The 13,544-nt window shown below is 38.1% G+C and overlaps 1 protein-coding gene across 2 annotated transcripts in view; it reads right to left on the reverse strand.

Annotated features, from left to right (window-relative positions):
• Window positions 1-39: 39 nt before the first annotated feature.
• The window catches only part of Cals (calsyntenin-1), a 57,515-nt gene continuing 44,010 nt past the window's right edge, over window positions 40-13,544 (reverse strand). The window contains exons 3-17 of one of the 2 annotated variants that reach the window (XM_066403947.1): window positions 9,672-9,890; window positions 9,330-9,596; window positions 8,919-9,061; window positions 8,624-8,806; window positions 8,310-8,333; window positions 5,319-5,446; window positions 4,121-4,297; window positions 3,914-4,036; window positions 3,644-3,853; window positions 3,450-3,588; window positions 3,111-3,397; window positions 2,840-3,057; window positions 2,686-2,785; window positions 2,458-2,595; window positions 40-2,403 (exon numbers count right to left, since the gene is read on the reverse strand). In XM_066403947.1, coding sequence (XP_066260044.1) covers window positions 2,317-2,403; window positions 2,458-2,595; window positions 2,686-2,785; window positions 2,840-3,057; window positions 3,111-3,397; window positions 3,450-3,588; window positions 3,644-3,853; window positions 3,914-4,036; window positions 4,121-4,297; window positions 5,319-5,446; window positions 8,310-8,333; window positions 8,624-8,806; window positions 8,919-9,061; window positions 9,330-9,596; window positions 9,672-9,890 — 2,443 coding nt within the window. In that variant the 3' untranslated portion in view covers window positions 40-2,316. The remainder of the gene's footprint in view (window positions 2,404-2,457; window positions 2,596-2,685; window positions 2,786-2,839; window positions 3,058-3,110; window positions 3,398-3,449; window positions 3,589-3,643; window positions 3,854-3,913; window positions 4,037-4,120; window positions 4,298-5,318; window positions 5,447-8,309; window positions 8,334-8,623; window positions 8,807-8,918; window positions 9,062-9,329; window positions 9,597-9,671; window positions 9,891-13,544) is intronic. The other variant, XM_066403948.1, reaches the window with a different exon arrangement.

The raw sequence follows: 13,544 nt of genomic DNA on the forward strand, positions 1-13,544 counted from the left end.
GTCAGGGGAGGGAAAGGGATGAGAACACACACACACACCCGCTATTTAATATACATTTATTCATTACATAATTATTGTGATTTACATCTAAAAAGACATGGTTATTTGATTCTGATTCCTTATACTTTAAACACACAAAAAAGCTTTTCCTTGTTAACATTACACAAAATTAAAAATTAGACAGGTCATCGTCGAAATTCCGCACACTTTGCCTCCTTTTTTTTAACAAAAGCTAATTTCCTCTGCGCCGCAGACAACAAACCGACGAAAGTATTGCAGAATTTCGTTCTCACTTACCCTTACATGGAATGTCCTAACGTCCTTACGTATTTCGATAAAAAATAGTGTTAGCTTCATATTCTTCCTTTGATGTGCTTTAAGCATGGATCGAAGCAAAGCAGCCACACACACCACGTTTTAAGGTTTTAAGTGCCCTCTATACGTATATCATTAAAATTTTTGCATATTATTATTTAAACATCAACAGCCACTAATAAAAGGTTGCTACAAACTACTTAATTTTATATACAGACAAAATTATTCAAGTACTTAAAGGTCAGTATATCTAATAGGTTCCTACTCGCAATTCTTCAAGGGCTGCCTTGCCTCAACCGCTTTAAAAACCAAACAATTTTCTTCATGTAAAATCACAGCAATCTATTTTTAACAACGACGATTTTAACACAAACGCGGGAAAATGGCCTTGATCGCATTGCACCGATACAAGTAGAAATATTGCGTTAACACTGACATTGAAAAAGTATCTTTTCTCATCGATAAATCTACCACGAATATTGCGTTTTCAAGTCATAGCGCGATATCCCAAAATAAAACTAGAGTTTCTTATACGTCCTTAGCTCGGTTATTAATGTTACTTAAGTATCTTTCTTTTTTAAGTACCCATACGATTATTTTGCTACGATTACAAAAAATAAACCTACAGCTGCAGAATGTATGTACAAGACGTTCATTTCCTATATTTGTCGAAATTTCTCTTCGAAACGGAATTATTAAAGGAATTGTGCGAGTAAAGAAGGCAGATAACATCGACGCTACTTTTGTTAAATTACCTGACAGCTTTAGAATTTTGCCACGAACAGGACAAAACTGTCGAGTTTTTGTTATATTGGACAGGGTGAAAGAGGTAACAACCTATAGCGTAAAGGCTCTTAAGTTAGAATACATGTTAATTATTTTATTAGGACCAAAACTTTTCGGGATTGTTGGTATTGTATGTAATGGGGCATCTTTAGAGGGTGAAATCTTAAAATTAATCTCTATGTGTACCGGTTGTTTAATCGAAAATTGTAAAATATACTTTCAATTAAATGGAGGCAAAGTTGTGCAGGAAATTCAATATAATCTAAATCAGAATATCTAACAGGCCCAACTAAATATGGATTTATATAATCCAGAAAAGTTAGGTCCAAACACTTAATTCGAGGGTGGAAGTGCAAAAACTCTTATAAAAAACTCAGTTAACAAGTACAAAACAAAACGAACTTTTTTGCTCTCCCAATCAGGTTTTTTGATGCACGATTGTGAGATCCAAAAGTACCGGAACAGCCGCTAGTGATTGCACACAAGTAAAAAATTTGATATGATTTAAACGTTATTATTGTGACATTTAAAACGGTGATAAGAGGAAACGACGGCTGTAAAATTGCCTTACAAACTAGTTAAGTACAAAAAATAGACACGCGAATCAAGGTCAAAATTAAATACTATAATTGGAAATTACCATAGAAAACCAACAAACTTGGGGATTAAAATTACTAAAGAGAAAGTGCCCTGCTGGAGAGGACTGAAAATGAGGATTTAAGAGAGGAGGAAACAATGACGACTGCCTCCTACACAAATGAAAAGTGTAAAGGGAGTACATTATACAACATACTGTATACTATAATCTCTAACATTAATTTTATGGACGATTATTGTTGATATCAATTTATGAGGCGCTGTAAAAACACTGTTTTTCTAGCTAAAAGCCAAAATCTGCCTCTTCAGTTATGCTATTATTAAGGCGACACAAGCCGGTATTAAATTTTAGTATTAAGCACCTTTGAACAGTGTTTTTAAGCTAAAAATCCGGGACTGTATACTAGTGCCTTATCAGCTGATTCTATGGCACAGCAGGTTGTGCTTCCAGCACAACTGACATTTAACAATAGCTAGTAGAGTAGTGTCAGTAGGATGAGGAAGGGAGGTTTTTTACTTCAAAATTCCCATTAACGAAGGAGGTTTCGATTAAGTTAAAATCTAACAATTATTTTGGTTCCCATCCTAACCTGGATTCTACTCTCGTTCGCCTCGCGCTTACATTGTGCTGTTGTCCCATTCCAGTTGCGACACATTTTGGTAGTCTCGCTTGCGTCTAGTTGAAGCTGGAATATCGTCCTCCTCCTAAAAGGTACACCAGAATTTCCATTAATTTCCATAGAGTAACAAACAACTGACCTCATCTGAAGAATCAGCTCTGATGCGGCAAGGTCCATCTCCTGGTCCATCTTCATCGGATGAGGACTCGGAATCAGATTGCTCGGACTCTGAGTACTCTCCGGATACACCGGTGCGTTCCAGTTTACGTTCAGCATTCTGGAAATAACGATATTGTTATGGCCAAATTTTTAAGAATGAAAACAGTAATTTTAACAAGTTTAGGCTTTCATCGCGAAAAAATCTCACCTCCATGGGATTCACGGTAATGGTCAAGGCGGAATCATCCCAAGTCATCTCTCCATCCTGAGCTTCTTCGCTGGATGCCTTCTGGTGGGCAGCTCTAATTCTGCAAAAAACAACGTATTTTATACATAAAATTGCTTTAAATGATCTATTATACCTGACAATTCCTAAGACGATCATAAACAATAAGAACCCAACACACACCACCACTATAATGGTCACGGCATGAGAACCTCCACTTGCCATTAAATTCAAACGATTAGCCTGGGCATAATCGCGTGAGATAACAGAAGCAGGTCTCACTTCCACGTTATGTTTGTTCACTTTAGCGTGAGCTACGATGGATTCTTTAGGTTGAGGATGGATGACTGTAAGCTACAAAGAGAGGAAATTTTAACGACCTCTATCATTATTGTGAATACACTTACCGTTTGTACATATTCATTACTGGTGAACCTCCCATTTAATTCTGAACAAGTTAATTTGAACACTCTGTTCAAGTAATAGGCCGGTTTTCTATTGGTGTAGACCAGCTGCCTCAATACTTGTTGGTAGTTGAAGACCATATCAGACCCGCTGATAGTGACTCCGTCTTTGGATACGCGGGCGGCCATTCCGAGGTGCTTTAACATTTCTTCAGGTACCCCTAAGTTTTCGTGGTCAGGATTTAAGTTTGGGTATATGGTCAGTTGACATTTGTCCAGTTTTTGTTCTCCTGAAAAAAAAAGTAATTTATTCAAAAAGAAAGCAAAGAAATGCTTAGGTACCTGTAATGTGGATATCGGCCAAAACACGTACTCCCATGCGGAAATCTTCGTATTTTCTAGCCATGTTTCCAGTACCATTAAGATTTATGCTGGGGGTTTGAGGGCGCAGGACCATTACATAAGTTTGTGCGTCTGGTACCTAAATGTAAACAAACATACAAATAGCTTGCAGCAAAATATCCATCGAATCGTACCTTAACAGTTTTTCCATTATCACAGGTAACGGTAGTGGTGAGTCTCAAGTTTCTCCTCCCGGGAGTTGGAAATTCTCTAGTGTTAGCATAACCGACCTTACGAACCAAAATTTCCAAATTGGTACGATTGTCTCCTTCAACAGTAACTTCGGTCAAATCAGAGTTGGTTAGAAGCTCCATTCCGGGCTGTAATAACTCCATACTTGGGACCTATAGAAAATCATATAAAAAAATAAAACCCGTAATGAAATTACTCTCTATTTCTCCTACCTGTAAACTCTCTTTGCACTGATGCAGGCAACTAAGCACTTCCGGTTTCTCGTTTTCACCCACGAGGACGCTCAATCCTGCTAAGTATCCCTTCAAGTGGTGCTTCATCTTGTTATCGGAGCCCTGAAAGTCGATTTATAAGTATAAACGTTTTAGTCGTACATCGTTGGTTTTTCAATGTTAGATCCTGGATAGGAGTTTAATTACCTGCCAGCAGGCCCCAACGGTTAGAGTGGTGTTGATGCCTTTAGTTGGGTGCAAAGGCCAATCGTCTATTACTTCAGGGTTCTTCTTTTCAGTTCTGAAGAGTTGTCCATCCACATAGAGTTCAACATCGGGGAAGCGGACGTTGATAGCGTAATGATGCCACTGGTCATCGCAGACCTTAAAAGAAGAATATCACTGAAGAAGTTTTAAAGACACTTCAGGATTTTTGTTTTGGCTAACATAAAGCAAAAAAATTCGTCTATGCAAGTTTAATATATATTACATATTCTGGAATGCTGGCTTTCAAAATGGGTCCGCATAAGAGCGACCGCAGCAATTCAGAGAAGAGTTAGAGCCACAATACGCGCATTTGTTCTCTCCAACTACCGCAAACAAGTGTCATTAATACATCGAAATTCCACCGACTGAAACTTCAAATCACCAACATCTCTCTAGAATGCGGGGATGCTCTAATTAATTTCTAAACAGCATTAAAACTGGGATCAAGGAAAGCCTTTCAATGCGCATTAACGCGAAAAATGCCCGGGCAACTAAACTAATTGTCCTAGATAAACTAGACGTTCCTACTAAAGTTTTATTAAATTTTTAACCGGATTACAGAGCGATTCGTCTCCTCTGAACTACTCAATTTTTAACCGTAAATCGAGCGAGTTCCAAAGTTTTCAACTTAAGTTTTACATTTTTAACGGGGGCTCTTCGTGAAAGATCGACCGTTCTTTGCACTACCTCTTGAAGGAACTGTCTATAACTTTCTGCATTTAATATTAACAAGCATGTTCCTTGAGAAATTGGTTTCAACTTTCCAGCACATACATATAACGTAAGTTGAAAGCCATTCAAAGTCGCATATGATTTGAATGCTGAATAGTTCAATTGCAGGGCGTATTTGAAAGTTGCGCTCTGCTTTTCGCTCTTATTTCATTTGCCTAAAAGCTTTGTTGCTAGTTAAAAATAATGCTTATATATAAATAGATTTCTACAGCCCGAATAGGGAGATTTACTTTACATTTATTAATTTTACTTGGCAGCTGAAAGGGGTATTTAAAAGACGAGCTCCATTAATCTTGTTTTTCTGGAAAACGTTCGGAGTGTTAGAAAGTTTTCAGAAGCAAAGTTCTTTAAACAGCGAGGGAAATATTGGAATTTTGGTCTATCCATTGCAGAGGTTTATATTTACCTGAGGGATTTTCCATCTCCATTCTGCAGGTCTGAAAATGTTTAAGTCTCCCTCCGAGAAGTCGCGTCTCAGCAGCAAAATCAGACGGCAATTTCTCACGAAAAGAGCGTAATGGTGTCTGTTCATTTCTGAAAAATATTAATTAGTTAACGTGATAGAAATGAACGTAATGAAGTTCATAAAATGGGTTTTTGTTAAGGGAGGTTTCCAGCTGTATATGGGGGCGAAATGCACGGAATGCAACTTAACGTGCTAAATTTAAGAAGTTTAGGAATTAATTTCCTCTTATCGGAGAACAAATAATTAAATATTCATAGAATTCTTGGAGTATTCGGTTATCTAGTATGGCATTTGGCGAAATTTGCATATGCAGTAATATATATATTATCTATTCAGTGCATTTGATATTTTTAGGAAATCCCCAACAGTGAAAATATGAATTAAGAGAGAAAAAGAGTCTGAAACCGAGACTAAAATTGTGATGTCTGTTCTAGTTTTCGAGATATATGGCTGGAGAGATATATGTATATGGAGATCACTTTGCTGTTTTACAAATTACACAGTGGCTCTAAATGAAAATCCCTCAGTGGTCAAATTTTTTTATTCAGAAATAGTAGAAAACCAAAATCAGCTGATTTACATAGAAAGAATACTTTTAAAACTGGAGAATTTGTTGCTGCGAAACAGATTTTTTCAAGCATTTTCTCCACATAACCATTAAATTCACACAATATTAAAAACCGATAAACTACTCCCGATTTCCTCCTTCTTTCGCCTCACGAGAAAATATCCAGAAGAGCGCTCATGCGACTCGACTACAAATTTGCATAAAAAGCGGATTTCCAGCCTCCCATGGGCGTCCTCCTTCTCTGGACCCATATCGGCACAAGTGGAGGCCATTTGGCCTTCTGCCAGTTGAAATAATGAACTTTTAATCCACAAAGAAATATGGTTTATTTGGAATTGATAGCCGCGTGGTGGCTTTTTCCGAAAGGGCGTTTAACGTTCGCCCTGGCCACCGGCTTTGTTGAGCTTGTTCCGGATAATTATGAATAATGGTGATCCAGATGCCAGACGTATTAATACATACTGTGTAGCACGCCCTGACCAGGGTAAATTTATTTGCTCTTTATGACCTGTGAAATCTTCAGGTAGTGTAACCTTGATGAATGCATAATGGGAGTTTTGTTGTGTCATTGAAAAAACTTTTTGTATTTGCTGTATGTTTAAAATTTCATTTGAAAATGGTTAATTCTCTTTAATTCACTTTCAATCACTTTATTTCAATAAACTAAGTAATTGAAAATCAGTCAGTTTTGTGTGTGGTCCCTTCGCATAGGAATATTTAGGCATTTTTGCCGAAGACGGCCGTGGATCGCCACAACGGCAGGAAAAAATTGAACACTCACACGGCTTCAAGGAAGTGTGACGCATCAAATATCCCTGGGCCAACCTAAAAATGTCGATTGCGCCGCGACGCCGATTTGAAGGTGAAAAGTGTAAATCGATGCATCGGGTCTCTCTGTACCTAAATCGTCAAATTTCTTTAATAAGTTGTTTTGCGTATTGTCTGTAAACGTTGGGATTATTTTGGCTTTTTGCTGAAACTGGGTCTGAAATTCTTGTTCTTTCTAGAAGCTTAACTTCCGAAACTGTTAACTTTCAGTAAGCGTGCCCTCAAAACTTTTATTCCTTGGAACAGCGTTTAGCTTCTTCACACACATACACATAAACAAACTCAATTAAAGAAATACTTTATTCTTCAATTACCAAGATTTGTTTGTCTTCTGTCTTAATCTTATAACTTGCCGTTTACGCTTCTCCGAAATCCCTTCAATACAGAAAGCCGTTTTCAAAGTGCTTTCAACGTCTAAACCTCAAAACAATATTGCTGTTCGTTGGTGAGGAAATTGTAATTTATTAATCTCCTGCATTAATCTCCCCGAGGACTGCTGAATTATTAATCTCCCGGTTGTATGTCTTAATTATTTCAATAATTCCTCTCCGGATTGAATTCCCTTAACCGAAAACAAACTTTATTCCCTTAATTAAAATGAATTATCATGTTGAACTCTTCCACCTCCAAGAAAAAACGCTTGACGCAATGTGAACTTTAATCCGGTTAAGTAGGAAAAAGGGCCCTTTCCAGTATTTGCCGAAGGGAATTTTGGGAAATTGTCAAACAGGACGTGACCTCTGCTGACAAAGACGAGACGTGTCTTCTCCAGAATCTTAAATAGGAATGCTTCGCATAGTGCCGGTGTCGATATTAAAGGAAAGGAACTAGGGAATTGATTTATGTGGATTCAATTTAATACCAGGTAATAGAAAGGTCGAAGAACTTTGAAGAATACATTTTTATTTGCAGGCGTGGTTTGCGGGGTTATTATCCTGAAACAAAGAACGAAGTGGGAAGCTTGTCCTGAAAACCTGAAACTCTAACACTTAAAACACTCAGAGGGTTCTCATATTTCTCGTAAGTCCTGACCTTCAAAGAAGTAAGTAAATCAAAGAATTCTAAAAAGATTCAAAATTTTCCTGAAATTTTATACAAAATCTCCAAAATTCGTTGTAATTTCAAATTGTTCTTCGTCAAATACTCAACTTCATGGCTGCCTTAACGAAAGAAACAAATCTTGCCGCTGCTTATTCTCCGTCTATCAAAGAGCCTCAGTTATACAATAATTTCATGATTCCTCGAATTGAATTTAACAGGCCCAGACACTCCGGCCTAAGAGCCCGCTAAGGGCCCCAAACTGCAAACCTAGTTTGGCATGCAAATTATTCCTGAGGCATTCGACCGAATCTAGTCTAGCGCACGCTAGACCAATTCCGTCAAGCCCACACAATGGGAAATCTTAAAATATGACAATGGCAAATTCCAGGATTTTCCCTTTGTTAGTTAATTTTAAATCACTCAACGCAAAAATTACTGGATTAAGGGGTTAAGTTACGTTAAGTCTCAAACTTGTGCAAACACATCAATCTTACCGAAGGTTCGATGGTGTGGCGGATCTATAAAAATGACTAAAATGAGAACTTAGGAATTATGAAGTATCTGCTGCGATAATAAAAGTTTGCTTAACGAGAAAACTCGATTCTTGGTTGGTGTGGTTTTCCGCTTTTGATGTTTTACTCCACCGATCGACTTAACGATTTACGCAAATAAGGATTTCCTCGAAGGTGCTTTTAGAGAATCTTTTTTTTACTTAAAAGTTCAAGAATAATAGCCACAAAGCTTTATTATATTAATTTAACTTTGAGACGTCCGGCAAAACATTCATGTAAAGTTAATAAATACTTACTGTGATCATCGGCAGAACAAAGAATATGCTCCTTGGTGTGTTTATCCTGCCCATTGTGTTCTCCATGCCTCATCCAAGTGGCAATAGTGAAAGTTGGGGGCAAATTATGGTCCAATACGGAATTGGGAATTGAAACCGCTGTGCTGCTGCCATCGAACTCGAACATCTGGTCCGATTCGTGCCCTATTAGCAGAATTTATGTCTTAGGAGCAAAAAACTTGGGCTAAATTATAATATGTTATCTCTGAGGCAAATTTCCTGCAAGACACGATAAATCGCTTATGGGGTAACTTACCCTCGTCGGAAATCAGCGGTTTGGTCCATTCAGCTCCAGCCCCGGGAGATGGCAAGAGGTCAATCGCTGAAGGAGAAGCTCCGCAAAGCTTACGCTGAGATTGCACGGAATATGTATCTCTATCACAACCTTTACCAATGTGCCTAAAATTTTATAAAAAAAATTATTAATTACTCATCCTGAAACAACACATGCAGGCCAACAATTTTGCGAATTTCCGCTGATTTTCAAGGGTAGGTAACTTAAGACGAAGAAGGAGGATCCAGAGGAAAAAGTGCAACAGTTTTTTGCAAGTTTGCAAAATCGAAATAACATCACGTGTCAAATGTCTAATGGTGTGAAATGATTTGTGAACACTATCAATCTCTAATGATGCTGTTCATTCATCATATCTAACCAGGACTAACCTACCTTGTTGCCAAATCCACCCTGGCCCTCAACTCCCTAACATTACAAGGAACATCGCACAATTCCAAACTAGCGCTGGGGAACAATTCCTGTTTTCCAGTCATTGGGGCGTAATCCACCCTGTCAGGGAGCCCCCTCCAGCCCAACCTGCACACCCTGTTCACTTTAATCGTCACCAAAGCAGGGAACGACTGGCGCATTCCACAATCGTAGGCGATTACGCTTAAAATGTGGTTGTGGGATCGTTCATAGTCCAATGGTTCGGTATTCCTGAAAAAAAAATGCAGGTTCAGATTTCAAGATTTCAAATTCAACGTTTGAGGTTTAGGAAGATATTTTTCTTACCTGATAACTCCATCCATATCAATAACGAAGGGCTGGTCACTGGTTAAAATCTCGTATTTGCAAACATCACCAAATTTAGGAGTACAGTCCCTATCAGTAGCCTCCACTCGCACAATTTCAGGGTAAATTCGTCCTTCGTCAACTTGTCTGACGTAGCTGGGTTCGGTGAAGGTGGGTGCATATTCATTGACATCAGACACTGTGATATGTACAGTCGCACTGAAACAACAGAAAAAAAATTTAACAAATGATGACGCTTGAGTGTCCAGAAATTTTAAAACCGTTCAAAAAATTCTGAGAGTTGAGGAAGAGCGGGCAGCTCGCCAAAAACAGGGCCAAAAGTAATTAAAAGTTGTCTTGACCATCGGTGCGCCGGCCAAATCCGCAAAAAGTCTTAATAAAGTTGAAACTACGTTCTCCAACTTTGGCATCGTGGTCTGAGAACTTCCGCGCTTATCCCTTATGTACTTTCTCAGAGCTTCGGAAGTTTCGGTTTAACTTCCTACAAGGGGAAATTTAAGGAGGTTTTTCAAACGCAATTTATTGGATATCCAGACCATTTTGAGCAGTTCGACGGTAAAATCGAGGAGCTGGAAACCCCACGAGTGGGACTAGTACATTCTAAAAAAACTCTCCATGTTGCTTTTATACTTCTGGACAAACGGAATGGAGCGTTCGAGTTTTTAGAGTGGTTTCAACTGAGTGATTAGAGCCCCCCACGGACAAAAACAGTTGGCCCATACTCGGTCACTTACCCACCTACACGTATGTCTTTATGCCGAGCTGTCCGCCAACTAACAGTTTGTAGTCTACGACAGTCCTTAAGGGAATCTGTACGGAACAAATTAATTGTCTGAATAATCTCTAAGCTCATACAAAACAGGTTTAGTTTCTGAAATATAGCCTCGCTTTGATAACTATTTTTGAAATTGTTGCCTTCCTCAATTATTCCAACGGCAATCGAACGACGGGAATAACACTTTAGAGCTTCCTATTTGCAATTGTGACAGAATGGGCAGCCCCTCATTTCTTCCGTCCACAGTGTTTTTGTTTAAAAAAAAACTAAGAACCGTGCCGATTTTAAAAATCAGAAATGATGTAGATCCGTAAAATCACAAAGCCCGGTGATTTCAAGGAATGACAAAGGATTAAGCAAATAAATATTTTCTGCAAATATTATCCAAAAAACCTCAGCAGTAGCTCGTAAAACCGCAACATTAAACTTGAAACGTATTTTCTCTGTTGTTACACTTTTTTGATTTCATGAGAGGATGAAGCCAACTTTTAATTGTCTTTGCCTGTGTTTCTACAATTCCCTCTTCTGTACTAAAAACCGAGCGATTCAAGATTTATGACGAGAAAATTCCATTTCCGCCGAGTAACGTATTGTGGTTAAAAATTGCGTTTTTTCCTTAAACATTCACAAAATTTGGTGGAATGTTTTAAAAGGGAAATTTCAACATTCCGCAGATCTAATTTTTCGACGTCGGAATAATCCGTGTTATTTATGGCCCTCACGAGACTTGCGGGACAATCAAATAGAAAACAGGACAATTTCGATTTAACTGTGCCGTTTACATATCGTGGTTCTGATAACAAAGCGCCGCAAAGCTCGAATAAATTTGAGCGAAAATTGTTGCTCAACACGATTTGAGTGTTCTCTCTCTATATTATTTATTCAATTCGAAAGCGCTCAGCAAATAGTTTGCAACAATCATGCAGCCGCAATTGGGTGAATGTGGAATGGAGTAAAATGATAAATAGCCTATTAAATTTGTAAATAAACCCCGCAATAGCGGAAATGGTGTTCCAAAAGCCGTTTGTGGCAACAAAGAAGGCAACACCTCGGCAAAGTGAAAATAAATTTCCGTCCAGGTGCGTCGCAAATTTGAATTTTCACGACCAGTCGAGCGCATTCGAGCCGCCATTATCGGGACAAACGGATTATTTCGGTCTAGAAAACAGGATTCTCGTCTAGCCGTACGGCTAGTAATGTAATGCTACATTATACAAATGTGTCAAAACTTAATCGTCACCAAGCAAATCTTGCAGTCTCTTTTACATACAAATTTCCAACAGGTGATGGTTGCTCATGTGTAATGTCCGATCGAATGCCGAACGACATTCTTGCCAAATTTTAACTCTTTCCTTCAGAGGCCAAAAGTTTCTTATTTCAAAGAGACACTCAAGGTATTGGGTGTTAAATGGAAGTTCAAAAAACTAGATGTGTACACACATTAACAGTGCTTTTACTATGCGTACTATTAAGAATTCAACAAACGGAAAGTTCCAACGACATAAATCATCGTGTACACCCATTTAGTGGACCAAGTGTAGGTGGACTTGAATCACAACAGTTATGGCAACCATCCACAAAATAAACAGAGTTGAAGGTACTTCCAAGTATTTTATTTAAATTTTGGTTAAACAACGCAGGAGCGGATTAAGTGCCACTTTCTGAACCGAAACTTCATTGGGAAATTCTGTTTTCTTCTTTCTGTATTAATAAAAGATCTATAATAATTACATTTCTTCCCTTCTCTTTTGACATGCTAGACCTTGATCTTTAAACGGTGGTAACAGTAAGACTTAATTATAGTAAATCCAACAATATATTATACGGTCGTAGTGGCACGCATTCCACGACGAAACGATTTCCTTATGAATCATTTCGATTGAGACAGACCTGGCAGCCACACAAAGAGCCTGTGAAGGTAAGTGCCAAGTTGTTTTGGATCTAAATCATGTCGTATTTCCGACAATTGGGATTCACTGATATCTGGGTCACTACTTAAATCTCACTATAATAAAAACATAAACGCACCTGAGAGAATATCAATTACCATTATTAATGAATCTAATGAATAATGAATTGTCTAGTGTTTTTGTTCACTTGCAGCCTTAAGGACAATGTCTAATGTCCCATTTCCTTCAGAACTTATCTCATACTGTTCTCCTGGTTCGCAGCTCGAAAGAGATTGTTAATGAATGTCCCTCAACGTAATTTTAATCGATGTGTAAAGCTTTTGAAATATCCGCTACATCGTCATAAATTTCCAGTTTGGTTTCTTTTACATCGCAATTTACATCATTAATCTACACACGATTCGTTGTTTAAAGGATGCAATTCGTACACACAAATGTCGTATGAATTGCAAAACACATTAATGTATCATAAAATACAGCAATATTATCTATTGTGTTAATTATAGGAAAATGTATTCATTCGTTCCTTAAGCAAAACGTTTTTAAAAGGATTATCTTCGTTTTACGGGATTTTTAAGCGATGAAAGAAGAATATGTGCATGCAAATATCAGCAGGCACTTTTGCCTCAGTGCAGGTCTCATTTCGCTTCACAGTTAGAAATCAGCAACTTACGGGCATAATTGTCCAAATTTATTGCGGCAATCTACAGATTGGCGAGTAGCTTGGAGCATTTTACATAATAATTTTAAATGGCAATTATGCTCATTGAATATTTGAAGAGAAACCACAATTTACAGTGACAACAATTGCGGTCAGATTGTGCCTCTGTATATATGGTTTTTACACGGAAATAGCAATTTTAGTCGACGTGCAGACAAATAAATTGCTCCCCGCAAATGGTTTTAAATTTGCATAAATGAGCATCGACTCGCTCTGATTATGTTCCATGTCGAACTACAAGCTAAAACGTAAATAATCCCTGATTTAATTGGTGTCCTTTGTACACTGCTCGCCCATTAGACCAACAGTTAGGACATCTCTAACCGTTTGTTAAATTTCAGCCTATTAAAAATCATTCGCACATTCTACCCCTGAATTCGAGCTGAAGTGAACAATGTGGGTAATTTTAACGTCATTTTAGGGCCATTTGCACAGGTTCTCTCAAG

This window comes from Euwallacea similis, chromosome 32, assembly GCF_039881205.1.
Source record: "Euwallacea similis isolate ESF13 chromosome 32, ESF131.1, whole genome shotgun sequence".
Taxonomy (NCBI): Eukaryota; Metazoa; Arthropoda; class Insecta; order Coleoptera; family Curculionidae; genus Euwallacea; species Euwallacea similis.